The following is a 27,891-nucleotide window of genomic DNA, read 5'->3' as shown; positions in this document are numbered from 1 at the left end:
AAAGAACCTGCTGTCAGTGGGGGAAAGGAGCAGCACCCACTGGCACTCCTGTGCCAGGCTGGCTTGGGAACCCCTGGGCTGACAAAGCTCAGCTCCCCAGAACTCCAGCAGCCCTGGGAAACCATCACCCGAAGCCAGGCACAGCCCTCCACGCCGGCAGCTGAGGGGAGGGTGCATGGCCACATAAGGAAGCCCAAAACAAGCCATCCACAACACCCAGGGAGCCCCAAAGGGCTGACCCTGGAGGGGAGGAGACTCTGACACCCCTCTGCAAGGGGCAGTCAGGGGCCCAATCCTGCACAGGACCCAGCTCAGGCTCTCCCAGGCTACTCTGGCCATGAACAGCATCAGCCTCCAAACTTTAGACAGTCACATTAGGAAAAGCAACACCTGAGCCCCCTCCCCAGCCCTCCCACAGCTGGAGCAGGGAGAAGCTGCTACCATGGGGGTTCCCCCAGCACCGTGGGGGTCCCCCAGCATGCTCCCCACCCTGAGTAGAAGCAAGAACCCCCTTACCTTGGGGCAGGGTCTGCAGGGGCACGGTGCCCTGCCCCGGCGGGAGGCTCACCAGCCCCTGGCGCTGCAGGTTTAGCAGGTGCTGCTGCTGGAGCTGCTGCATCTGCAGGAGCTGCTGCTGGAAGGCCAGCTGCTTGTTCCCTAACGGCTGCTGGGAGACAAAAGGGAGAAATCAAAGCGTGTTATTTCCAGCCTTGCAGCAGAAGGCTGCCAGGGGAGGCAGGGGCCCTGCGGCGGCAGCCAGCGATGCCCACGGCGGCCGTGCCTCCAGCCCACTGCTGGGCTCAGCTTGAGGCTGAGCCGGACACAGGCTTTGATCTGTCGGAAGAGGAGGGGAAGAAAAGGAAAGGGGAAGAGGAAAAAATCCCCATAAAGCACAGAAAAGAGGGAGTGAGCAGAGCAGAGACCCAGCTCTGCCTGCAAACCCGGGCTGTGGGGTCCCACGCGGGGAGGGCTCAGCTGCAGGGTGAGCTGCTGTGGGCACTGAGCACCACCGAAGGAAATGTGGCTCCCAGCACCCTAAGGGCATCCTGCAAGCACAGGACTCTCCTTTAAGCAGATAAATGGTCCCTATTTGCTAAAAAAAAATGACCATTACAAGCCCTTTCTTGGTGGGGAGGCAGAAAACAAGTGCAGGGCAGCAGGTGCCCAGTGCCAGCACTGGTGCCCCCAACCTGGCCACCAGCATCCCCCAGGTAAGTGACTCCCCCACTCATCCCAAGGAGCTGGCTGCACTCTGACCAGTGTAGCAAGCCCTAAACTAGTTAGGCAGGATGGGTCCCTGAGGAGGCACCAAGAAATCCATGAGAATTAACTGAAGGGGAGAGAATTCAATTAGGGATGGGGAGAGGCAGCTGCTAATCCGAGCTGACCATGAGAGGGGAGCTGCCCCAGGCCTGCCCGGCCTCATTAGCGGGGCAGACATCTCTGTAACCCCCTGAACCCCTCTCTGTTTGTGGAGATATTGTCTGCAGGGTGTGAGGAGCCTTGCTGGCAGGCAGCACCAACCAGCCCCAGCAGCATCCTGGCCCTCCATGGCAGCTCGATCCTCATCCCAAAACAGAAAGTCCATGATGAGCAATAGGAAAGGTCCTTTTTTGATCTTCTGGCTGGGTCTGAGGGTTGTGGGGACTCAGGTCTCAGTGCAGCAGCGAGCCCAGGGACCTGGCACAGCTCTCTCAGTGATCCTCAAGACTATGTCTTGCTGTCTGCTCAACAGGGAACAGCAGACACACTCTCCACGGCCAACCCAGTTCACAGCTTAGTTTGGAATCAGGACACGCTGCTGTACCTGAAGCAGCAGCCCAGGCCCCGTGGGATGCAGGTGGTTCCCTGCAGATGCTGCTGATGCTGTTGCTTTGTGAAATGGAGGGTGAGGATGGGCTTCAGGCACTGCCCTGCACAATCCCTGCAGCCTGCAATGTCAGGTGTGACTGCGAGTGTTGTCTAGGGCACAGGGAGAAGTTAAATCTGGTTTCTCAGCCTCAGGGGGATGATCAGACTCCTCCTGTCCACCTCTTGGCCATAGCAGAACTGCGCCCCCACAGCCAGGTCTGGATCCTCTCTGGCTTTGCCTCAGTCCTGTACCTCTGGTGCTTGGAGACAAGGGCACAAATCAAAGTGATTTCTGCTCAGTGAAAAGAAATCCCTGAGTTTGCCCTCACTCCTGAGCCAGGAGGACTTTGGGCCATGTTCACCCTTACACCCTAACACAGGAAAACGCTGAGGGATGGGCTCAGCTCAGCCCCATCCCAGAGGGAAAGGCAGGACCAGGCTGTGTGCCTGAGGGCCTGTCCCCCACAATGTGTCCCAGGGTGAGGACAGACATGTGTGTCCTTGCCACGGTTAGAAATGGCAGCTGGGATGGGATGAGCTTTTCCTCCTCCTCCCGGCTCTGTGGGCAGGCTCAGGCTCTGTGCAGACACAGCCTCACTCACAGCACTTCCAGGCTGTGGAGCAGGAGGAAACTGGGAGCAGATGAAGTCATGAGGATCCCCAGGGCACGTCTCCCAGGCCTCCTGGGCTCTCCTGACCTGGCCTCACCAGAGCTGTGGCCCTGACTCATGTGTGGTTCTGGAGGGGACAGTGACATTCACATTGAACCTTCACCTTGTGCTTCAAATGCACATGTGCATCCCACCAGCTTCACCAGACTATGAACAGGGGAGCCCAGTGGATGCACAAACACTTGGGCTGAGCCAAAACAAGGACCACTTCTCTCTGGGGAAGCCAATTCTCCAGTCTCTAGAGAGCAGCTGCTGCACCACAGGGGCTCAAAATCACTGTGAGTGATGGGTGAAGGTTGGTACCCACGTGCACATCCACCCAACAGCACCCACCAGCCCAGGGGCTGAGTTTACCCTGGAGAAGGTAGTGCACAGGAGTCTGACTTTCAGCCCAGCCTTAACAAAACCCTCTCCCCCCAGCCACCACCCCATAAGCTTTGCTCAGCTCCTCTCCCCTTGGCAACCCCCAGCCTGGCGAATGCCAGCTGAGGGGACTCCCCAGCACCCATCAAAGGAGCTTTCCCTGTCTTAGAGCCAGATCCTGCATTTGGCCCCCACCTCCCTCCATCCCAGTCCTGCCTCCCATCCCAGTGTGGGGGCTCAGGGTCCAGGGCTGTGCCTGCCCTCGGTGTACATTAGCTGCAGATGACTGGGTGCAGCAACCGGGGTAAGAGCCGCCGTCACTTTGATTTATGAGCACATCAGGAGGAGTTTCAGCGTGACACACGCGACTGACAGGAGCAGTTCATTAAGCTGACACTGAGGTTAGGCAGCAGGCAGCCCCCTCCCTGCCCTGCCCCACCAGACACAGGAGAGGGACAACCTCCACCTTGCCTCTGGCAGCTTTGGGGGCACACAGAGACCCACAGGCCTCGCCCTCAGGGGGATATTGGGGTCTCTGCACACGGATGCTGCTTGCAGCAGCTGGGCTTGGAGAGGCAAAGCAGCCAAGGAAAGAGCAGGATGGCAGACACCAGCTTCACTGCTGCTTGCCATGAAGGTGAGGGGCTGCCTGGAGCTATCTCAGGCTCCTTGCTCCCTCCCCCCACAACTCCTCACTCCCTTCCCCCCAGGTCTTCACTCCCTCCGTGGTGAGGCTGGCAGTTCACTCTTACACCCTAACACAGGAAAATGCTGAGGGATGGGCTCAGCTCAGCCCCATCCCAGAGGGAAGCACGGATCAGCAGCCTTGCTCAGCCCCTTCCCCGTGTCCCTGCCACGGTGCAGCTCCTCAGTCAGACACAGAGCATCCCCCACATCCTCTGCAACAGGATGCTGCTCACACCTCCCCATCCTCCTCGCTTCCTCTTTTGCTGCTCTCTCCTTCCTCACTCCTGCTAGGGGATCTCCAGTCCCCCACCACTCCTCCTGGGGAGATCTGAGCTGCTCTCCAAGGAGATGCTGCTCCCTGCTCCCGGCACAGAGCTGTTCCCACCTGCTGATCCCGCTCTGTGCTCGCAGAGCAGCCGCCGACTGTACAATTACACCACGGTGAGCCCTTGAAATCAAGCAGAGGGAAAGCAGAAGGTGCTGGGTTTACAAAGCTTGCAGTGGGGTAATTAGACACTGCTGTGGATTTCCAGGAAGGAGCTGGGAGTGGCTCTGCCCCAGCAGCCCAGACACGGCGGCTGCTCCCTGAGCCATCGGGGCGAGCGACGGGATGCAGCGTGGGCTTCATCAACAGCAGCTGCCCAGATTCATGGGGTTAAGGCAACCTCACAGAGCCCAGCCAGGGGTTTCAGGGAGGGGAAATGCTATGACATGCACTTGTGGGGATCCTCTCACTGCTTTTCCTGCTGGGAGCTGGACACACACCCCTTTAGAATCACAGAATCATTTTGGTTGGGAAACACTTTTAAGATTGTTGAGTTCAACCCCTCCCCTCACCCTGCCCAGCCCAGCACTGACCCACAGCCCTCAGCACCTCAGCTCCACGCCTTTGGGATCCCTCCAGGGCTGGGCACTGCCCCAGCTCCCTGGGCAGCCTGGCACAGGGGCTCACACCCCTCTCAGGGAAACAGTTCTGCCTCAGCTCCAGCCTCAACCTCCCCTGGGCCAACTGCAGCCCATTGCCTCTTGTCCTGTCATTCATTGCTGGGGAGCAGAGCCCGACCCCAGCTCCCTGCAGCCTCCTGGCAGGGAGTGTCAGAGAGTGCTGCTGGCTGCCCTCAGCCTCCTCTTCTCCAGGCTCAACACCCCCATTCCCTCAGCCCCTCCCCAGCCCCTTGTGCTCCAGCCCCTTCCCCAGCTCTGTGCCCGGCTCTGGCCACGCTGCAGCCCCTCAGTGTCCCTGTGGCAGTGAGTGAGGGGCCCAGCACTGACACAGTATTGAAGCTGTGGCCTCACCAGAGCCGAGTACAGGGGGACAAATCACTTCCTTGCTCTTTAACAGCATCTCAAGCCCTTTCCCCCCCAGCCACTCAGACTTTCTTAGCAGATAAATTTCTCATCTCCTCTGTACCATTTAATTAAAAGTTAACACGCGCTTTCTAAAGCAGGAACCTGCTAAGCAAGCCCTTTGTTAGAGCTTAATTATATCCTCGTTCATTGCTGCACTATAACATCACCACAGCCAAGAGGAAAGTCCTTGAGGAAGCTCAGATTTATGCCTCCCCCATTCCTGGAGCAGGAGCAGCTACTTCAGCTCCTGGAGATGGCTCTGATAAGGCCTGACCCTGCACAGGCTGTGCAAACACGCTGACATCCCACAATGAAAGCCTGGGTCAAAGTCTGTGTGAGGCTGGAGAAGGGGGCTGGCCCTGCCCTGAGCTGCTCCAGCCACCCCACTTCCCCAGTGCCAGCGTGTGCTTTGCCATCCAACCCCTGCTGCAGCCACCACAGTGTGCAGTCTGGGCTTAAATGTTTCCTTCCTTAACGGAAAGCTGAACTTGGAAGTGGTGAGAAACAGATGAGAGTAATTCAAGGTGCTGGATTTGAGGAGGTGAGAGTGCAATGAATGGCCCCAGCATCCCATTCCCTGCCTGGCTACTTGATGTTCATCAGGGAACACACAGCAGCACGTGAGATGCAAAGTCCCGCCATGCAGTACCATGTGCAGCACTCTGGGAACAGAGGGGGGCAAAAGTATCTAAGAAAAGGGAAGGGAGTGGTGCTGTCTGCCCATGGCAGCCCCCCAGTGACCCCCAGCCTCTGTGCAATCAGCACATCCCCGAAACCAAGCCCTGCTGACACTGCCACAGTGCCTCAGAGCTCATTGCCATGGAGAAAGGTAGCAAAACCTAACGTGTGAAGGGAGTTAAGACAGGACTGATGCACTCACACCAGCATAAACACTTCTCCATCAGACAAACATCTCTCCAGCACAGGCCCCTGGGCATGGGGGGCTGACAGCATCCCCTGCCTGAGAGTCTCCCCTTGGAAAAGCCCTTTCCTGGTGCCACTGCCCTTTCACACAGCACTTGGGTTTTGCAGAAGCACCTTTCCTGTCAGGAAGAGCCTTGGTCTGGGTTCCCACTTGACCAGCCCTGCCTGCCTACTTGCCAGGGTGCTGTCATGTCGTGCCAGCTTCATCAGGACTGTGCTGCCTGCCTCCTCTGCCCTGAACCACGAGGAGGATTTGGGAAGCCCTCACTCTGTCCTGGGGGGCAGGACCCCAGGAGGGTCCAGTGGCTCTCCCAGAGCTCCTCCCAGCCCACACCTTCCTCCCCACACCTGCCCCATAGTTTGGAGATGTGCTGACAAGGACACGTGGCTGAGAACCATGCAGCTCAGGTGCCAGATGGGAGACACAGAGGAGGAGGAACTGCCAGCACCCAGACCAGTCCCTCAGCACCCCCCAGGAGCAGGATGCCCCCGTGTCCCACCCCTGGGTGCTGGGATTCACGCACACCTTGTTTTGTGCTGGTCTCCCTTTGAATAGCTGCCAGATCTGATGGCCCAGAACCCATCTGCATGAGCTCACCTCTTTGGGTTGCTGCTTTCCGGCTTGCTGCTGTGTCAATAGCTGCAGGTGAAGCTGCTCCTGTTGCTTCTTGTAGTATTCCTGCAACTGGGAGGGAGGGAGGGAGGGACAGGAGGGGAGAGAACAGCCTGGATTAGCAGCAGAAACACCCCATTCACATCTGCCTGCCCAGCACTACCCCAACCCTGGGCTTTACCACAGCCATGCCAGCTCTTGGCACCATGCAGGTGAGAGGAGAAGCACCCACTGAAGGGGTCACAGCTGCAGTAGAAACCTCAGGCACAGGCTCCTAAAGGGCTCCCCACAGTCAGTGAAATCCCCAAACAGCACCGGTGCCAAAGCTGCCGTTTGTTTTCATGCTGCCAGGTCGCTCTGGCTTTGTGCCAAGGGCCTGTCCAGGAGCCTCTGCCTTGCCTGGCCCCAGGGAGGAGGGTGCCAGCCACCCCCCAGCTCAGTCATTCCTGCTTATCCTGGGCATTTTCCAGCTGCCCTGGGGTGTGTGGTTGTTCAATGATGGGATATGAGACACTGGGAGGTGGATGAGCCCCTTGGGAGAAGTGGGTCCTGGTGCTCTGGCACACAAAGCAGTGCCTCAGCAGTGGAGAAACCCCATTTTTGACATGGTGGGACCCCAAAACACCCATGGCAAATGTTGCCAGAGCTGGGGGGCTCCCAGTTAGGAAGCAGCCACAGCCCCTGGTTTGGCCAGTGCAACCCCACGAGTGCCAGAGGCTCAGACCTGCATTCCCCCTTCCTGCAGAAAGCACAGGCTCCTCCCAACACTCAGGTCAAAACAGAGGGGTTTCCTGAGCCATTGAACCAGAAAAACACCCCATTCCCATGAGGAGCCACCAAAGAGGGTCCCAGTCTGCAGGAGGCAGCGCTGGGACCTGTTGGCGTTGACGTCCCCAGCCCCTAAATAAACTGTTGGTGATGGATTTGCTGTGTGCAAGGGGGAGGAGGGAGGGGGCAGAGGGAGGTCAGCAGAGCCCCTGCAGCCCCCTCCCACCCACCCACAGCCCGAGCTGGGCTCAGGAATGCCCCTTTGGATGCTGGGAAGCCTTTATCAGCTCCAGGCTGACAGCGCTGACAGCAGCAACTTTGCTTTTTTGTGTCGGGGAACAGGTTTGGAAAGGCTGGGTGTTTACCCAAAAGCCAATCACAGCCAGGTCTCTGCAACACGGTGGAGCAGGGCTGAGGGAACATTGGGTCAGGGGTGAGAGGTGTGATGTTTGGTTTTCTTCTGGTGGAGAATGTGAGCTATTCCGGCCTGGGTTGTTTAATTTGCAGTCAAACGTGTTTCTTTATCCGGCTCCAAAGAGGCTCTGAGGAGGACCCACCCAGGGTAGTGTTTACCCTTTGTTCTTTCCCTGGGGCCAACCTTGAATCCTTATCAGCCTGTTTGGAGTAAACAGGTACTGAAGGCAGGAGGAAGGGTGTGGAGGATGCTTGTGGGATTTCTCCTTCTCTCCCTCCCGGGCAGGAGGTGTTTACCCAAGCAGACCTGTTTTGTTTCAGAGCTGAGGTTTGGAGGTTTTTTTTTTGCCTTCTCCTCCTTTTTCTTGTCTCCCTGTTCATTTTACATTTGACTCAGCCCTCTGGAAAAGCTGAGAGGGGCCGTGAGAAACAAACCCATTGAGGAACAAACCCACGTGCTCAGGTCTGGAGCTGGACCCAGGCACCTGCCCCCAAAGCCCCAAAGGCTGTGGGAGCTCTGCTTGGGGTCTGCTGGACCAAGAGCATCCACCCTGGCTTCTGGCTCTCCCCATGAGCTGGCCAGCCCCAAACCATCCCTTGTGTAGGAGCTCTCTGATACCCTGACTTAGGGCAGCAGCACAGAGCTTTGCCAGCACTGTTAGCACCTGCAGCAACTCTCATCCCTCAGTGCTGGACCTGCTTGGAACCCTCAAGCAAATATGGGTGGAACATGGGAGCTTGGAGAGGAAAGGACCCATCTGCCAGCCCCCAACAAGCTCCAGCATTCACAAGCACCAGTGGGGAATCGTTGGGCTGGTTCCAGCCTGGGACCACAGTTACCTGCTGCAGCATTATTGCCTGCTGCTGCTGCAGGAGAGCCTGGAGCTGTGGTGGAGAGAGGATCTGCTGCATCTGCTGCGGTGTGATCATCTGCGGGGACATCATGGCCACGGACACGGGGACCTGTGGAGAGCAAGGACATGTTACCACTCCCAATTCCAACACTGGAAAAGCCCTTTCCAAATGCTGACAGCTCCCAAATGCCTCCCACCTGCCAGGCTCTCCCAGCAGCATGTCCCTCCTGCCCTCCATCACCTTCACATGAAGCCCTTGGCCAGCAGCCTGTCCTGGCATGCCCAAGCCACTCCCAGGGGTATGCTGAGGGCTCAGAGGTGCCCTGTGGTGCTGCTGGCACTGGGGTGAAGCTTCCTAAAAGCACAAGCTCCCCCTCAGCCCACGGGCAGGATGCTCTTTGCCCACAAAGCCTGTTTTTAAATGCAATTGAGCTGGGGGAATCAGGCATGGAGAGGAGCCAGCAGCACATGGGCAGGCAGCTCCAAACCACAGCTCTCTCCCCTCCCGTGGGCACTGGAAAGGTGCTGGGCATTGCTCCTTGCCTTGGGCTCCCAGAGGAGAAGGGAAACACTAAGGGAAGCAGGGATGATACTGATCACCCACATAACTTTGCAAAGCAGAGCACAGAGGAAGAGGTTGCCGGGTTTTCTGTAGACACATCAAAGATTTACCTCCAGCTGACACCAGTAACTCATGTAATCCCCGTGCCAAGTGGAGGGAGGGCTAAGGAGACCTGCCAACCCCTGCCTTTGGTTATCAGCATTCAGGCCCACACCCCTACAGCAAAGCCCAGAGAAGGTGTTGGTGATGGATCCCAGTCCCAGCAGTCCTGCCCAGGTAGAGCAACACCACCTTCCCAACCACAGCCATCAAGAGCTGCCCTGTCCCTGTCCCTCTGCTGACCCCACCAACCCAAAGCCCTTCCCACGGATCTGGGCAGGGTTATGGCTCTGCTGTAATTTAAGAACCTTTCCTGGATGCTCCATTCTCCCAGGAGAACAGATGGCTGCTGCTGGGGAGAGGCAGAAGAGCCACCAGCAGCCTCTTGCTTGCCCCTGACTGGCAGCCTCAGGCTCTTCAGGAGAATCCCAGGAGGAGGCAGCTCCTCAGTGTGTGGGACACAGCAGAGCCTGAGCCAGGCTCTTGGTGCAAACCAAGGACCCATTTTTGATCCTAAGTAGACAACTTCTCACCACCATGCTCCAGAGCCTTGGGACCTCAGAAATCAAAGGACAGAGGAACAGAGCACCTGGTACAGTGCAAATGAGAGCCCAGTATGTGCCAGTCCCTCTGGCCCAGGACCCTCAGCAATGCCCAGACTCCCTCATCTGACCCTGCTGCTCACCCTGGGGGCTGCCTTCCCCCCTCCAGCCACACTTGGTGGGATATGGAGCACGGACTGGACCCCAGGGCAGCCCCGTGCAGTCCCTCCCATCCGTGGTGGGCATCTGGCTGGACTGGAGCACGCTGACCTTCAAAGGAGATTGCAAAGGCTTATCTGTTTGCTCAGGCATTTTGCTGGAGGGAGGTGTAGCAAGCAGGGAGAGCCTCATTTGTTGCTGGCAATCCCCCCCCCTCAGCTGCCCTCCTGTCAGAGTTATTGATTAATTGCTGTGTCTTCACACCCAAGGGCTGCTGCTGGGGCACCCAGAACCGCCCCAGCTCAGCAAATGCTGGCAGGAGCATCCCTGGCAAAGGGCTGCAAAGCTCTGCCAGGGCTCCAGCACCCAAAGCCAGGAGAAACCCCCAGCACTTCCCCTCAGGCACCAGCATCAGCAAAGAGCCACCAGTTTGGTTAGTCAGGTGCTCCCAGCCAGCTGTGCAAAACCCTCAGTGAACATCTGGGAGGGCAGGAGGGAGGGAGGGAAGCCTGTGAGGACGTGGAGCCGAGGGGCGAGCGCAGCACCCGCCGGGAGCTAAAGCATCCCGCTAATTTCCCTTTGCCAATTCATCAGCTGGCAACGTGCTCGGAATGAGAGCCCCTAATTAATTGCTCATCCACATCTTCCCCCCCCCTCTCCTTCCCTTCTCCCCTTCCTCAAAGGCGGGCGGGCTCCCCGCCCCCAGCGCTGCCGCACGGCCTCTCCTACACGTTCGCTGGCATTTTCAAATCGGAGGCATCCTAATTACCGGAGAGTTATAACACCTTCCATTTCTCGCCCAGCGGACTGACACCCTGTCAAGAGCAAAGAGAATTGCCAGAGGTTTTGACAACACTAATTGCCCCTATAATCTAAAAACACAAAGGAGAGGCGATTAGTCGAGAGGGCCCCAGCTCTCGATCCGACACGAGGTTTTCACAACGTTACAAGAAAACAAAAGCGACGCTTTTTAGAGTTTGATGGCTGCTAACAAAAGCAGAATTGTATTTTCATACAACCTTTGTCTGCATTAAATGGCTTTTTATTTTTTTCCCCCCCCCTCCCTTCTCCTTCCTTGCTTGGATGTGGAGCTGACACAGGGAAATGGCGGCAGCTCCACGACGGGCTGAGGTGTGAACGGGGCGAAGCTGTGCCAGGGGCATCCATCCGGCCTTTGCTGCCTCCCCAAGTCCTGATGGATGTCAAAGCTGCACAAAGAACATCCCCCTCCCAGCTAAAATGTCCAGGAGGACAAGAACTTTCTTTAGTAGAAGGTGAAGTTGTCATTAACAGTAAGTTCTGCTGCTCCTGTGGCCATTCATCAGGTGCCGGGGAAGCTGCGGCGCCGTGCTTCTCTGCTCCGGCGACAGCTTCATCTGCCTCTGTCAGGGCTGGTGACAGCTGCTGCTCTGGCAAAACCAGATGGGGATGGAAACATCCACTCCTGTCCCAGCTGAGAGCACATAGGGGCAGTGGGTTTGCTAATGAGGAGGGCACGGTGCAGTCCACTGGGATGCCAATGAGCACAGTCACAGTACTCACTGACTCACTGGCACCCCTGGGGCACCCGGAGCTTTGGGACACACTCGCTTCTAAAGCTCAGATTCAGGTCAACACAAGTGAGAGCCTAAGGGCACCAGCCAGAGGGGGTGGGTACAAAGGGTCATCTGTGCCTGGCTGCCTCCTCTCCATCCCATCTACCTGGCAGCAAAGTCCATCCCTATGTGCCAGAGCAGCCGGGGACCGTCCTCAGGCACCCAGCAGATCCCCGGGGTTGGTCCCCAGCCACCACGTCACGAGCTGGCATGTGCCAGACAGCGACTCAGGAAGGGTTTGACTCACTCCTTGGCCGGCTGCCACTCCACAAAACTGCTTACTAACAGCTCCAGCTGCCTCCCAGAAAGCCCTGGCTCGGCAGCTCAGGCTCAGAGAGAGGGATCTGGAGGGGGTGATTTTCCAGGCGGTCCCGGTTGTAATCCCTGTGTGCCTGAGGATGGGGCGGCCGCAGATCATCAGGCAGCAGGGTAAAACCAGACGGGCTGTTACAGGGGAAGCTCGGCGTGAGCACAGAGCAACTCTGCCAAAGCTGGCTGAGCTGCATTTGGCTGGGTGTGAGGCAGCAGCATGAGGGAGAGATGCTTTCAGTTGAAGTTTTCTTGCTTTGAACCTTCTCTTTTACAGGAAGCACAGTGCAACTCTCCCAGCCACGAGGCAGAGCGGGGAAAGCCACGGCCCGACGGGCCAGTCTTGGCTCTCAGCACTGCTGGGCTGCCATCAGAGGGATGGCTGCTCTCCTGACCCTGGAGACAGCTGGGACATCCCCCATCAGCCTGGGGCATGTGAGCCAAGCTGTGGTTTGCCTCAGCCTCAAAGCATCTCTGCACTGACCTTCACCTCCCAGCCATGCCGTCACCCGCGCCGGAGCTGCCGTGTCCCCGGGGAGCTGGAGGCAACGTGCCACCGCTGCTACGGGAAGGAGCATCCCCAGGTCCACACCTCAAACCACACACCCAAGCTCCTGTGCCAGCAAAGCCCAGCCTTTGTCCCTTCAAACTAACACCCCTCCCAACTCTCATCTCTAAGCAAACCTCATCCCCAAGCAAACCTGGCAGACACACAACAGTTACTGGGGGTGTTTGGTGCTTCCCAGAGCCCAAGGCACTGCACATCCATGTCTCTGACCTTTGACTCCCAGTCACAGACAACAGAACACATGTTTGCACTGTTTTGCAACTTTTAAGCACCACCCTTTTCAAACCCAAAACCAACAGAAACAAACTGAGGAGGTCATTGAGGGAGGCCAGGAGCTGGGAAAAGCAGTAGAGACACAACTAACATCAAGTGCAGCTCTGAGTCTGCTGTTTTTAGGGGCAGGGGATGAGCAAATTCTCCCCAGAGCATCCACTTCTCACTGCTGCAGCTGAAGGGAGGGCAAACCTCTCTCTCTGAGCCCAGCCAAAGCATGCAGGCACATCCACACATCCCCTCCTGCGCTCAGCATCCCTGGGTGAGCTCTGAGATTCATCTGTCTCAGACCATCTGCAAGAGCATCCAGCGCCCGGGGCCAGGCAGTGATGCCACTCGCCTCAGCACAACCCAGCGATGGTTTATACACCCTGACGGGTCGCACGGGGCCATCCCAGCACTGCTCTGCCCCTCCTCTGCCCACACCATGCTGTGTCTGGACCTTATCAAGGTGAGACAGAAACAACAGATCAAAACCTGCCCAGGGTCAGAAGAGAAACCAAACCCAGGTCTGCAGGGGAGCTCCAGCTCCAGGTACCAGGCTGGGTTTTGAGGCTGTGGGGTTATTTTATGAATACTTGGCACAGCCTCAGCACTGAAGGATTAACTGCCCTGGGTGAGAGTGGCAGGAGGAGGGCAGCAGCGTGGGCACTGGTGTATCTGTGTTGAGGACAGACAGGCTCTGACGTTCAGCTGCACACAACGAAAAGGAGGAGTCGATCCCCTGTGTCCTCGATAGCTCAGTGTGTCCTGTCAGGGAGGCACCAGCCACACAGAGTTGGGCTGGAAGTTGCTAAAAGTTAGAAGGGAGCTGGCTGGGGGATGCTGGTGGCAGAGGCAATGGTGTGTTGAAGCATTTGCTGCCTGGCAGCCCCTTCCTCAGCACGGCTCTGAGCTGCTGCCTCTGAGCATCACCCAGCCAGCATCCCCACAGGGTCACATCCCCTCCGTGGGCACACCAGTACATACAATGCAGGGACTGAAGCGACTCCTTTGCTCCCTGATTGCTGCTGTCCCAGTGGAGCAGGATGGCAGCAGGGCCAGAGGCTGAGGGCTGGCAAGAGCTGGGGGCTCTGGGGGGGAGGGAGAGGGAGCAGTGGGACGGTCGGCGGTGCTGCAAGTTCAAATGGAATAATCTAGTGCTGCACGAGCCGAGACGGACAGGCTGCTGTGTTTTTTCCTGGAGAGGGAAGGCAGAAGGGCTGGTATTGATCTGTCTTCATTACCCATTTCGCTCAAGTTTCAAATCAACAAAATACACTTTTCCGCTCGGCTGCCCTCCCCGCTGCAGCACACCACAGAAAAGCAATTTCCCGCAGTTTGCTCCAAACTCCTCTCCCCTTCCCTCGCTGCCCTTCAGCCCCTCTCCCCTTTCAGAGGCTTTTTAACCTCAGCAACTTGCTCCTGACACAGTCTAGGGGTTGAACTGGGGAAGGGATCCCAACCAGGGCACCCTGTGATTCAGCAGTGCCTCCAAACCAAAACTGCCCCAGCACCAAAACCACAGGGTGCTGCCTGTTCAAAGATGCTCCAGCACCTCCAACCACGGGCTCTACCCTCATCCAGAAGCATCTTCCCACTCTGGCAGGATCCTGGGAGGGATCCACTTCTCTTGAGCAGCCCCATGCAGGAGAGGACAGCCCCACAGGCCACTTGCAGCCAAAATCCTCAGGAGCAACATTTTGCCAGCACCCACCAAGCTTCTCGTAGTTTTCAAGTTGCAAAGAAATAAAAAACACTGAGAAAATGTTTCAGGGTGGATTTTTCTGGGCTTTTTTTTTTTGCAGATTCAAGTATCAGGTCTCCACACAAACCTCCAGGCATCTGGGGGTACACACAGAGGGTTCATACTGCAAAAAATGCCAACCCCAAGATCCTCACGGAGCCCAGCAGCTCCTTGTTTGTTTTCAACGGCACACTGTCACCAACTGTCAATATTCTGACTGTCTTGGCACCACATAAATGCCCCATCCCCACCAGCAAGGTGGCAGAGAGCTGCTGGCTGGTGCCAGCCATCACTCCTGGGTGCTGGAGCTGCTGCTCTCTCTGCCAACGCCGGGACTCTCCTGCTCGCTTCACTGGGGAGCAGAGACAAGGGGAGGTCACTGAACAGCTTCTCCCCTACTCACTCCCCAAACACCCAAGTGATGTGGAAATTCAGCCCCCACTCACAGGAGCTGCACATAGTCCACAGTCCCTGTGGGGGTCTGAGTTGGCACAGAGGGCACCTGGGCTCCCAAACACTGCAATGAACCCCCGTGTCCTGCTGCCCTCCCTCCTCAGCCCAGGGGCTGCTGCACTGGGATCCAGCCTTTCTCCTCCTCCTCCTTCTCCTGCAGCCGTCCTGGCCAGTCTCATCCACACCACTCTGCTGTTAGATAAACTTCCTTTCAAAGGAGTCTGCTTAATCCTCTATCTCCCCTCGGTCAGATCGCGCTCCAGCTGCCGGCGGGGTCGGGGAGGGGGGAGGAAGAGGCCGGTCACTGCTGAGTTATGAGCTATTTCTGACTCACGTCTGCAACTTTCACAAGTCCTGCTGCAACTCCAAAAGGGAGGAGGGGAGAGGAAAGCAGATCCAGTTCGCTCTGGCAAAGCCACCAGCCAGATGGGTAGAGAGGGAAGGCGAGAGAAACAGCAGAGAAGAAGGGGGAATGGGCTGTGGAGTGAGCAGTGGGCAAGGGGAAGAGCGTGGGCATCGCAGCGCTGGGGGAGGGAGCAGTGAGGGGAAAGCAGAGGAGAAGCATCACTGGCAGGAGGAGAGAAGCAGCACGAGCAGGGACACACACCCACAGAGAGGAGTGAGGTGCCGGTTACCGGAATCTGACTTCACCCTCAGAGCCTTTGTCCTTCGCAGACATTTTCCACGCAGTGACTGCATTTCCTTCCTGCGAGCACCACTGGAAAAAGCCGCCTGTTTGTGCCTCACAAGCCCTGACTAATTCCTGCTGCTCCTATCCAGTTGCTGCTTCCCACCCTGGTGAGGCAGTGGGGAGGGGGGCTCTGGGTTCCCCAACCCCCCCGAGCCCACCACGAGGACGGCACGTGCTGGGGGCTGACGTCCGGCTGTGCCATGGCTCACTGAGCCAGGAGTCTCCTGGCCCACCCTGGCTCAGCCTGGTGCAGACAGGACCTCCAGCTCCGAGAGCGCTTGTGCTAATTACTTTCCTTTGTTAATTAAACCCACGTGGCTCTAATAAAGTAACCTGCTGTTCTCTGATAAATTTAATTAGCCTGAAGGGAGAGCCCCTCCGCACAGCTATTTAAATTGTCACTTTCCATCGCTCGGGCTTTGCTTCTTTCTGCCTCCCCTTCTCTCCAGGTTCACACTCCTCTTCTGTCCCTTTCCTTCCTATTTTCTGCTCCTTTCCTTTGGCAGAGAAGGGAAAGTCCCCCTACCCACGGGAGCAGGATGTCACCCAAGAGTGCTGCATCTACCCAGAACCCCATTTTCCTGACAGTGCCACAAAACCTCCCACCTCAGACAGGCCTTTGTTCCATCCCAGTGGCTGAAGGACCTGCCCTGGCTCCAGCCTCAAGGGACTGTCCCTTATCCAGCCCCACAACCTGTCCACACCATCCAGCATCAATCCTGGGGTGCCTCAAGCCTGGGAAACTCCACATCCCCTACCCAAAATGCTATCTCAGGACAAAGCAGTGACCTCCTCTCCTGGTCCTTACCCCACCTGGAGCCAGCCCTTCCAACCTCTCCCACCCTGTCAGCACACAATGGGGAGCACAATCCCTGCCTCCTTGAGAAAAACAAACTCCCAAGAAATATCAGGAGGTTTACGTGGGATGTAACTCTTTGTGAGCTCTTGGTGTGCTTCAGGCAACCCAAAGATGGAGGAGATGGGTGTTTGCACATGCACTTTCCCATGGCATCAGTTTGCAGCTGAGCCCTTCCTGAAAATGGGGTGATGGGGACACAAACACACACACACACACATCCTTGGGGCTCACCTGCACCGCTGGCTGCTTGCCCTCATTGCTGCTGGGGGAGCTCAGCCCCGTGGCCTGCTGCAGCAGGAACTGACGTGCCACCTGGAGAGCCTGCAAAAGAGACACAGCAGGGTGGGAAGGAGGAAGGATGTCCTCCTCCTCCTTCAGGCATTCTCCCACTCCAGCCCCCCAGAGTAGTGCCTGGATGTGGTTTGAATCATGGGGTGTGAGCTATACATGAGGAGGGCAGCGCTCTCAAACCCTCCCTCCTGCCACACCAGTACATCCCACTACAGACCACCACTCTCCCTACCCACACCCCCCTAGGAGGGCCACAAAGATCTGGGGGCAATCCAAAAACCTCTTCCAAAAACCTTGCCCCATCTTCAGCTGCTCACCAGGTCCAAGATCTTTGTTCCTGGATTTTCACACAGGCCATCCCCAGCCCTGGCACAGGCCGCACCTGACCAAAGTGTTGGCTCCCAGATGATTTATCCCACCCTTGCATGGAGCCACCACTACACTGCTGCTGCTGCTGCTGCCGTCCCTGGTGTCTAAAGCTAGCCTGTGTATTTAATTTGACATCTGATTGTCGTGCTGGAGAACCAAAATGTCCCAGACACTGCCCAGATTCGGGTCAGGCCACGTCCAGGATTACACCCTGAATCAATTAATCCATGAACCTGTCCGCACAGAGTTGATGGTGATGCAGGATGAGTTCAGCAACTCACACAAGCAACCCCCAAAAAAATCCCTGCTTATTTTTAACATGTCTTTACCTAAAAAAGAGTCACTTGCAGGGAGGAAAGTGTCTTGCTGAAGTCACACAACAGGCAGAAAGAGGGAGAAACCAACATAAATCAGTAAGTAGTGCTGGTGGGAGCACGTGCAGGCAAAAGGCCCCGTGAGCGAGCAGCGCTGGCAGCTGGAGAAAACAGCTGAAATTAAGGCAAATCCAGCAAAGAGACAAGGAGGAGAGAGGAGCAAGTGACAGTCAGAGGCGGGCACAGCTGAGGGCAAGCACTGGCATGTGTGGAAGCCAAGAAAAGGAGCTTCATTCAGGAGCTGAGAGGCGGGACAAGGAACACAAGCCCTAACAAAAACAACCCCGCGGTGCTGCTCCCAGCCCTGCTTCCTCCTACTCTCCTTACTTTTGCTTTTAAAGAAGTTTTTTTCCTTCCTTTTTAGGTACTTTCCTGAACAACCAAGCCATTGTGGCCCTGCCTGCAGGCCAGGTTTGCATTAGGGCCTGGTGCAGGGTCAGAGCCCGGCTCGGCGGTGCCACTGGCTTTTCCCGCTTGTCATCACCGCGGCCGTAAATCACCAGGAGGCGGCCGGATGCCCTGAGAAAGGGCCACTTGTTAATTCTCCCCGTTTCCAGCTATAAAGAAGAAAGGTCCCAGCCCGTGTGCCGCCTTCTCCAGCCCTGACCTGCCAAAGCCCAGCAGCATCGCCCAGGGCACGGATGTGCCTTAACACACCGCGCCAGCCCACTCGCTACTTATTTAACCTCTGAGACCCGAGGAGCACCCACAGTCCCCTTCAACACTTGCTCAAGGGAGCACCCATGAAGCCTCATTGCCCTTGTTTTCATCAAAAGGCTCCATTTCATGCTCCTCTCTGCAGGGCTTGCTTGGGAAGACTGTTATGGGATAGATTTAGAGCCACTGTTTCTCCTCTGAATAAAACCCTCCCGATCTGCTCCTTGCACGTGGCCAGGCATTAGAAATGCATTTACAAAAAGAGAGGCATGTTTAAAGCTGCTGCTGAAGCCAAAGGAGTGTGCAGAGGGTTGAGCAGACACAGCCTTGCCTATTTCATTCACCAAAATACCATTTCCTACCAAAGGACCCAAACTCAACAGCCGTGCACCGTGTGCAACACCCTCTGCCCTGAAGAGTTTTTCACCACATGCATGCCCCGAGGAAAGTCAAAAGCACAGGAGTTTTAAAAGCCTCTGGGACCCTCCTAGGATGAACTGCCAGGGCTGCACCCATAACACACCCAGGAGGGGACTGAGCCTGGCTTGCCCAGCACCCAGAGCTACCCCGTGCCCTCTGCTTCTTCCTTGTCCAGCTTCTGGGGACTCTCAAAAACTGCATCACCCCTTAACTTGTAAATTCCTTTTTATCCAGGCAGTTCAAAACTAAAACCTTTGAGGACATAACGTGACAATTTGCTGCTGGGAATCACCAGGGGCATGACCCTGTGGTCCAAGCCCCGGGGCTGGCACAGGCTGGGTGCAAGGCGCGTTTCTCCCCAGGCACATTACCTCCCTGTTATTGGCAGTTAATAGATGTGCATCAGTAATGGGAACACAAAAACCATGTGACAGTTATGACAGCTCAAGGTCTGATATTTTAATTACTTTTTGAAAGGAAAACAGTAATTCCAGTTAAAAGCCAAGGGTGGAGGAATTCAATCGAAGGCTGCTCAGCAGCAGCAGCGCCGGCACGTCCCCGGCATCCACATGAGGACACTGGCTCATCCCTGTGTGTGTTTAGGACACTGGCTCATCCCTCTGTGTGTTTAGGACACTGGCTCATCCCTCAGTGTGTTTTTCCACGTGTCCATTTGACAGAAGTTTGCATGGATTTGGTTTCTCCATCTGCAACACGTGAAATTGTTTGTAAGGACTATCTCAAGTGATCCAACGAGGCAGGACCCTGCTCCAGCCCAACAAAAACCAATGCAGCAGGTATGGAAAACACAGCAATGCAGATGAAGCATAATGCCAGCAGACAGGCCAAGCACTTGGCTGGACTTGTCCCAGAATCTCTCTTTCTAAACCCAAAGGCTGGCTGGCCCGCGGGTGCCCGTGAGTCCCCAGCGCCCGGCTGGCTCAGCCCCACTGCCCGCCCACCCCTCGCTGCCTCTCAGGGGGGAATTTAATTCACTCCCTGCTGGCTCTCTCACTTTGTTGTGCTCTGAAGCACGAAATTGCAAGATTTACAGGGGGAAAAAAAAATGACATGGCCTTACAATTGCACAGAGGCCTTTCTGCCAGCACCCTGGAGCTGCCCCCTCCCTCCCTCTCCACCACCCAGCAGCAATTTCCACTTTAAACCCAAGTTCATCTCAGCCTGCCAACGAGGGATGGATGCTCTGCCTGGCAGCACCTGGCTCTACAAACCTGTTGCACAGCTGCAAAAGGCAGGCAGAGCCACAGGAATGGAATTTTGGGATGCAGAACCCCATGTCATCAACATTCTTTACCCTCACTCCACAGGGCTGGAGGATCAGCCCAAGTGCTGGGAGGGTTAAAGCCTTTCCACAGGGGAAGTGTCCCCAGGACCTCTCCTTAGGGATGAGGGGATGTGAAAGCAGAAGGAAGGAAGTCTCTCCCATAGGAGTGGATGGACTTTCACCTCCTGGCTCTGTCAACTGGAGAAAAAATGATTTTTGTGTTAATAAATTGTATCCTGCTGCATGGTGTTACTCAGGAGTCATTAGCACGTTCCCTGTAATTAGGAACGAATGGGTTGTGTCAGAGTCATCGTGCTCCTGGATAGCTCCCTTTGATCAGCAAATTATCCCATAAAAAAAAAAGTTTGTAATGTCTCAAGACACTTCTGTCAAGAGCTGATGCTGTTTGGCTTTGCCCTCCTTGAAAAGCAGCAGCAGCAGCATGTTTCTGGGGCTGGGAACAAGGATGGTGATGTGGAGTTTGTTAGGGGTAGCCCACACCTACCCTGGGCTGCAACAGGGGCAAATAACACACCAGGTTTTTGCAGGGAAAGATGAGAGATGCTGGGAAGTGTGTGCTGGGATGAGGAGGGGCTCAATAAATAGACCATGCTTGGGATTAATCCAGGTGCAGTGTCCAGACAGCACCAGCACAGACCCTGCAGGACTGGCTCCAAGCTGCTCCCATGGCAGCAGAGGTTTCCCTACCATGGAATGAGGCTCTCTAGAATGATCACCCTTCCCCAGAGACACCAAATCCCTGCAGTTCACTGGATAAACCAAGGCTGCTTCGCTCCAGGCAAAAGTGTCCAGGCAAAAGCATCTCACCCTCCTGCAGGACAGCAGCCCATGGTCTCAGCTTCCACTCACCCTACCTGGGGATTATCTGTAATTCCTCCCCTAAAAGCTCATGCACCAACCAGTGGGACACCTCTCGCTCTGTACACAACGGAGGTGTCCCAGCACAGCAGGAGGGACAGTTTTTTGCCTGCTTTCCCCATGGCAAGCACCACAAACTTCCCTTTCTCCCATGGGGAACATCAGGTCCCACCTGGCCCCAGTGATGGAGGAGCAGGAAGAGAGGTGACTGCAGCTCCCATCCCTTTTAGAGTGGCTGACTCACTCTTCAGCCCCTACATTAACCCCTGCCTGAGTTGAGCCTCCCATGCCTGAGCTGAGCCTCGACAAGGTCTCCTACTGCCTGGTCAAATTGGGAAGAAATAGGTGAAGAGGTTCAAAAACACTTGGTGAGGATGAAGGTGGGAGATGCCCGTGGGTCTTTCGAAAAGCACAAGCCCCAGCCTCCCAAAAAAATCGAACAGCACAGAGGAGAAAAATCTCAGGATATTTTTAAACTCCCCTGTTCTCCCAGGTATTCCATTTTATAAGGGTGTATTGTTTAATTCCACCTGGCCATGCCCAGACGCTCCAAGGAGAGGGTTTACCCAGTCTGCCGTGGGAACCACTGCCCAAAAATAGCCAAGGGATTTCCCACCTAGATGGAAGCAAAGCCCTGCCTGGGCTTTTAACCTCCAATGAGTGAAAAGCCACCTTAAAAATGACATTAAACCAAGAATTTTGCAAGGAAAGGGGCAGAAAGAAGAGTTGTAACGAGAGGCTGTGTCTTTTTCCCTTTTGCCTCCGTCCCTTTTGGAGGGTAGAAAGAGGTTGGGAAGGGATGAAAAAAAGTGTTTAAAGAGATTTTTTACACTAACCTCATAAAAATGACATAGTCCCATTCCAGAATTAGAGCCATTAAAACAACACACACACACAGAGGGATATTTTTAGCTGGATATTAACAGTAAATGATGCCATATTGAGAAGCACTTCCACCCAAACCCAGCCCTGCTTTTGCTTAACCAGAACCAAATGGCTCAAAGAGATGAGAACTGACCAAAAAAAAAAAATGACACAATTCTTCACAAGGGGATAAAAAAAAAGAGTCCTTTTTCCAAGCAGCTCTGTGCCTGTGTCTCAGCCCCAGCTGCTGGCTCTTGTGCTGCACACGTGACTGCTGCTGGACTTTATTCCTCTGCTCTTGACTCTGCAAGTCCATAGGCGAGGGGTTAAACCCATTTCCACTAATGAAGGACACAAGGAATAAGCTCCCAACAACCCCACCCCAGGACAAAAAGAAAAGGGAAGGGAGGAAAAAAAAACACCCCTCCCCATCTTTTTCTTGCATTTGTAGTCAGTAAAATGTGAAATATAAATCAGGGAAGCTAATAGAGAGATGAGTTTCACTTAAGTGCTCTGGTCTCGTTTTTATCTTAAATACCCTAATAATAGCAGATTACACAATATATTTGAGATGTGATCACATGTTTGAAGGAACTGGTATCTTTCCTACAGCAGAGAAGTGCCTCTCCTCCCTCATCCACACCCTTCTGTAACTACCCAAAAAAGTCTGATTTGAGTCCTCTTTTTAAAAGCAAACACTATTTGTTTTGTTTCATGACATTTCTTTGACACGTGTCTGCAATAAACTGCCTTTTTTCCTTCACAATAAAAACCCAACTGAACAAGGGTAGAGGATTTTCCAGATGGCTCCTCTTCCATGGGACTTGCAAGTTGGAAAGAGCTCCCGTGCAGGGAGCTCTCAGGGACCCTCCCCGTGATTCCCCCAGCACACCCCTACTCCCATGCTTTCACCCTACCACCCCCAAAGCTGCAAAGACCCCCAAGACCCATCCTCTCTGCACCCCACAGCTTGGCTTCTTGGATCATGTGCAAGAGCTCAAGGTAACCCTGAAGAGATCCAAACCATGGGAGAGCTGCATCCATTCGACAGCCAATGCCCACCCACAGGTCTTCCCTGTCACCCTCACTCATGAGCTACAGCCCTGCACACCCATCCCCAAGCCAGAGGTGCCCCATCCTTCCCCCACTGCAGGGACGTGACACCTCTGCTGCCCCCCGTTTCCTGCCCGGTGGGGATTACAGGGGAAGGGGGGGACGTGGGGGCCTGGCATGGCAGGGGGTGAGGGGCCAACCCCCACGTTAAAAACTCATTAATGCACAGAGGCAGCGGGGCCCTTTGGAGCCTGGTCAGAGGATGTCGGCTCGCTGGAGGTCTCGCCACGTTCCCACAGCAACGGCGGTGGGAGCCCCGGGGTGGTGGGCGGCCCTCCCATGCCCCCGGGCGACCTCTCCCCTCGCCAACCCCCCTCACAATGCGGCCGCAGCTATTCAAGCTTTTCAGCCAAATCCCTGCCATTGAAATCCAGGGATTTAACCTGAACACCATCCCCTGGGCTGGGAGGAGAGGGGAGGGGGGATGCTCCAAGGTCTGATAGGGAGGGGGGATGCCCTTTCTCCACCTCATCCCAAATGGGCTCACACCCTCCCTCTGGACCTTGAGGTGAGTGAAGTTGCAGGGATGGGGTGGGTAGATGGACCAGGTACAGCTGAGGATGGTGACAGAGCTGTGCTCAGGGCTGGCAGCCTCTGTCCTAGCAAAGCCAGGCTGGGACAGCTGGACACCCACCTCTCCAGAGCCCACAAAACTGCCTTGGAGGGACTTCAAGTATCCTACTATACACACACCTCCCCTGGAGCTCCCACCAATGGCCCTCACCTCCGGGCAGTACCCTCGAGAGGAGTTTTAACCTGAGAAGCCCCTGCAATCAGGGACTGCAGGCACCAAAGAAGATCAAAACCAGCTCATTTCACCAAAAGGTGCAAATCCACCACTGAGGGCAGAGCATGTGCCCCTAGGGAGCTGCACTGCTCCAGCAAACCACTACAGACATGGAGTTTCAAGCCACTGGTGGTTGCCCTTCAAGCACAGGTTGGATGGCTGAGAGTGAGTTTCCACCTTTCCAGGCTTCCTAAGAAATCTCCAAGAAGTGTTAAGTAAGAATGAGGATCGAGTGCCAAGATTTCAGAGGAGCTGGGACAGAGGAGCTGTCAGATGAGAATAGCCCAGTGATCCAAGAGCCTGCCTGTGACCAGGGGCAAATGCTGGATGCTCCCCAGGATGGTGTAAAGCCTTCATGAGGCACCTAATTGTGCAAAACTCTATATATGGGGACATTTATTCCTGACCCCAGCTGGTGCTCAGCCTGTTCCCTGAAGCATGAAGATTGATAGTCCTCGGGACGGTTTCTTTTCTTCCTCCCCAAGGTGCTGTCATTGCAGATGTCATTTGTTTTTGGAAGTTTACCAAACCCTCTGCCTTAATAATTCCACGTGCTGCTGAGTTTCCCAGGGTAATTACACCAGGAAGCCAGAAGAAGAAATGCAAAAGGGTGAAATGAAACATTGGGCTGTGCTTTGGCCAGGGCAGGATTTCCCGGGTGAGCCAAGAGCAGCATCTGCAGGGCTGAGCATCGCAGAAAAAACCCTTCTTTTTGCCTTAATTTTCCAGAGGATACAACCCTGTTTCCCAACCTTCCCATCAGCAGTGTTTTGGCTGTGTGGGATCAAACATCTCCCACGGCTCTGGCTGCTGTGCAGTGAAACTCTGGGCTTGCCCCGGGTGCGGGGAAGGGGAGGGAGCGGCGGCTCCTTGGCAGGGGTGACTCGCAGCAGCAGCATTACACGCATGATTACCCCGCAGATCAGGGGAACAGGGGCTTAACTGCGTGAGAAACGGCTGTTATTCAGGTAATGGATTTACAGCACTCACTACTAAAGTATCAGACACAGCAATTTTTTACAGCTTTCACGCTGGAATTTATGGCTCGGAGAGGCGATCTCCATACGAGGCAGGGATCATTGCCTTATTTAGTAACCGAGCAGGGAAATTGATGTTTTTGCCAAAGTTTGTTTTGAAAGGTAACCAGAAGGCACACACAGGCATCCCCCCTCTCCACACAGCTGCCTGGGTGTGCAGGGTGCAAGGGGAGATGTGTGCCACGGGCTCCCCGAGTTGCACACACAGACACACACACACACACGTGTGCTGCACGCCTGTGTTGGGGTCACACGTTTTTTCAGCAGTGTGTGTGAGGTTAATTCTTCAGCTGAAGGCACCAGGAGCCTCAGGGAATAAGGGAGCACCTCTGGTCACCCACTTGGATAACCAAATGCAGACTCAGAGAAAACCTGCTCCTTGTTCTACAGTGAACAGGTTTTTGCTCTCACAACCCTTCTCCTTTATCCTGCACTGATGGGGGACAGAGCAGAGCAGGCAGACTCCACCAGTGCAGGCAGGACCTCCTCCCAAAACACAGACAACTCTGAGATAGAGATGTAGGGACAGATGGGCTTCATCTCCTGAGGAATGTGTACCCCAAAAGTCAGGCATCTGCTTTTCAGACAGCACCAGCACCCCACCTTCAACAGCGACGACCAAGTCTGGTGCAACCCATATCCCAGCCAGCCCCAGAGACAAAGGGAACATCAGCTGTTACCCCCAAACCACATCCTTGAAGCACCCAGTGGCACATTGCCTTGTGTAAGGCAGGTAAGAGAAAGAAGCAGGGCATCCCTCCTACCTGCTGCTGCTGGAAGTGCAGGAGCTCCACGGGGCTCATCTCGCCGTTGGTCTCCCCGCTCGTGGCTCCTTCGCGCCCGCCGCCCCCTCCGCCACCTGCGCCGCCCCCGCTGCCATCGGGCTGGTTGCTGAGGCTGCTGACCCCGTTTTGGCTCGAGGGAGTGGACCGTATCGTCTCCGAGGCAGATTCAACCATCATGACTTGCTAGCAGGACCTGAGGAGGAGAAGAGAGTCTGAAAATCCCTGGCTGGCACCTCCATCTCCACCTGCTCTGCGCCCCATCCTTACCCTGCCCTGTCTCTGATTCTCCAGAGGTGTGGCAGGGAGATGTAGGGGTGGGATGTCAAGCCCCAGATAGTTTTAGCTGCATTCAGCTTACTCTAAAAATTAAACATCCAGCAGTGTGAGCTGCCACAAACACACTGATGGCCCCAGCACAGCATCGAGGTAAACTAAGTGCAACCGTCCCTTAGCATAACACAACGTCTTCAGCTTTCTCCCACTTTGTTGCAAGACACAAAAACCCCAGGAATCTGGCCATTTTTCACAGAATCCCAAAATATTTCACTTTGAGGTGCTGGAGACAGCAAAGGTGGTTTCAGTGAGGCTGCACACCAAGCACGGGGAGCCTGTGCTGCACCTTCACTGTGAAATCTCAACAAAGCTGACACGTTTCCACAAAGCCCTTCAGCTCCCAACAAACCAACTCCCCCCCAGCAGAAAGTTTGCCACCAGGTGAAGGAAGCCCAAAGGTATCACAGAGCTCTCAGAATGAGAGTGTGGCCCTACAAAACACCAGATGGAAACCCCTCCCTTTCACCCAGATGTCTCCACGACCCCTCTCCCTCCTCCTGTTGTACCCCTTGGATGTCCACCAAGGACCGAGAACGGATGGTTCACCCCTCAATGTAGAGCACAAGGGCTACAACACCCACCTCTGCATGAGCTCCTGGCAGCTCTTGCACTTTATCCCATGCAATTAAAGGCTTCCCTCTCCCAAGGCCACAACACAATGCTTTGCCTCCAGGGATGGGTTTGATCCCTGTAAACTCTCCCTGTTACACCTGAGGCATGAGGGCAGAACTGCCAGCGGTTCACAGTTCCTCCCCAGGTCTTGGCTGCAGGGCTGGTGTTGGCAAGGGTGCCCATGGGCACTGTGCAATCCCAGGAGCAGGGCTGTGGGATGTCAGCAGCCTCAGGCAGCCAGCCTGAGCTCCCATCAACCAATACATGCTCCCGAGCTACTGTGCCAAGCTGGGGGAAAACAGCAGGCCCTGGGAGAGCTGCAAGCTGCACTAGCTGCCTGCACACCACCATAGGGCTGGCTGCATGAGAGCTGGGTGCTAAGGGCATCACCTTATCCCTCTGGTCTGAAATGCTAGTGGAATTAAGGCAGATGGACTTAGGGAGGGACTCCTGAGAAGATACAGGACTCAGCTTCAAAGTGAGGAGATGAAGAGCCTTTGCTCAGCTGTTTTTGTTTAGAGGGAAAAGCTGCAAACCAAAGGTTCCACTTTTCCAGGGGAAACTCCTGGATCTGGGCTGGCAGAAGAGAGAACCCAACCACTGCATCCAGCATCCAACCCTGCTGCTCCAGGCAGCGACGGCCGAGGCCCCAGGGCCATATCCACCCCTGACACATACACACACACAGAGCAATCAGAGGCATGGGAAGCTCCCCCCAGGGCTGAGGGTCTCTCCATCCTTCCCAACACACACTCAGCTCTCTGGAAAAGCAGAAGACACAGTTTTATCTCACTCCACTCAGCTCCTTCCCCACCGGTGGGTGGGTGCTGGAGTGCGATCACAGCCTTCACCCACCACCGCTCGCAGCCGGACAGTGAGTTTGAAACAGGAGAGGAATAAAGAGAGAGGGATGGGGAGAAGAAACACTGTTTCTCCCTTTTTCATCTCTTTTTTTCCTCCCTCACTTCCCCCCCAACCCCCCCCACCGCCCCAAAAGACAGAAAGACAAACCGCGAACAACATAATTGCTGAAATGTGGCGTGTAATAATAGCTATTCAGAAGCTGATCATTCATATTAAACAGGGTGAAGCAAGCTTCTCATTTGCATGTTTGAGATTATATGCATTTCAAAAGTCATTTCCGCAGGGTATATGACTGACATTAATTCCCAAGTGGAGCTGCCGGCTCCTTCCCACCGGCCTGGTGCTGCCAAACCCGCGCGGGGTGACACACCGGTGCCTGGCGGGGAGTTCAAGGTTGAGGGGATTACTGGGCTCTGGTTTTGTTTAAGGCACAGAGCTGAGAGTGGTGCAGTCAGAGTTGCTTCCCAGGAAAGGATAGGGAATGGATGGGATGTTGGACTAGGAGTAAAAAAAAAAAAGTCAGAGGCAAGAAAACACCTTTTGCCCTCAAAAAAACTATGTTTGCTCCTCTCTAACTGAATTAAACATGAGATGCAGAAGTATCACAGAGTGCTGGGGGTGGGAAGGGCCCTGCAGAGCTCATCCAGCCCCAGCTCCTGCTAAAGCAGGTTCCCCTGGCTCAGGAGGCACAGGAATGTGTCCAGGTGGGGTTGGAAACCTCCTGAGAAGGAGCCTCCACACCCTCCCTGGGCAGCCTGGGCCAGGGCTCCCTCACCTCAGCACCAAAGGACTTTCTCCTCCTGTGCCAGCGCAACTTCTTGTATTCCAGCAGGACTTCTTGTATTCCAGCTTGTGCCCGTTACCCCTTGTCCTGTCACTTAAGACAAGAG

General features: G+C 55.3%; 1 protein-coding gene across 3 annotated transcripts in view; it reads right to left on the bottom strand.

Moving 5' to 3' along the window:
* Nucleotides 1–27,891, bottom strand: part of FOXP4 (forkhead box P4) — a 66,413-nt gene that overhangs the window by 18,485 nt on the left and 20,037 nt on the right. For 2 of the 3 annotated variants that reach the window (XM_062013327.1, XM_062013328.1), the window contains exons 2-6: nucleotides 25,172–25,385; nucleotides 16,563–16,652; nucleotides 8,482–8,604; nucleotides 6,445–6,531; nucleotides 517–667 (exon numbers count right to left, since the gene is read on the bottom strand). In XM_062013327.1, the coding sequence (XP_061869311.1) occupies nucleotides 517–667; nucleotides 6,445–6,531; nucleotides 8,482–8,604; nucleotides 16,563–16,652; nucleotides 25,172–25,369 (649 nt within the window). In that variant the 5' untranslated portion in view covers nucleotides 25,370–25,385. The remainder of the gene's footprint in view (nucleotides 1–516; nucleotides 668–6,444; nucleotides 6,532–8,481; nucleotides 8,605–16,562; nucleotides 16,653–25,171; nucleotides 25,386–27,891) is intronic. The other variant, XM_062013330.1, reaches the window with a different exon arrangement.

The sequence above is a fragment of the Colius striatus genome, chromosome 22 (genome assembly GCF_028858725.1).
Source record: "Colius striatus isolate bColStr4 chromosome 22, bColStr4.1.hap1, whole genome shotgun sequence".
In the NCBI taxonomy this organism is placed as follows: Eukaryota; Metazoa; Chordata; class Aves; order Coliiformes; family Coliidae; genus Colius; species Colius striatus.
Note: the sequence above shows the minus strand (reverse complement) of the source record. Positions and strands in the feature narration are given on the sequence as shown.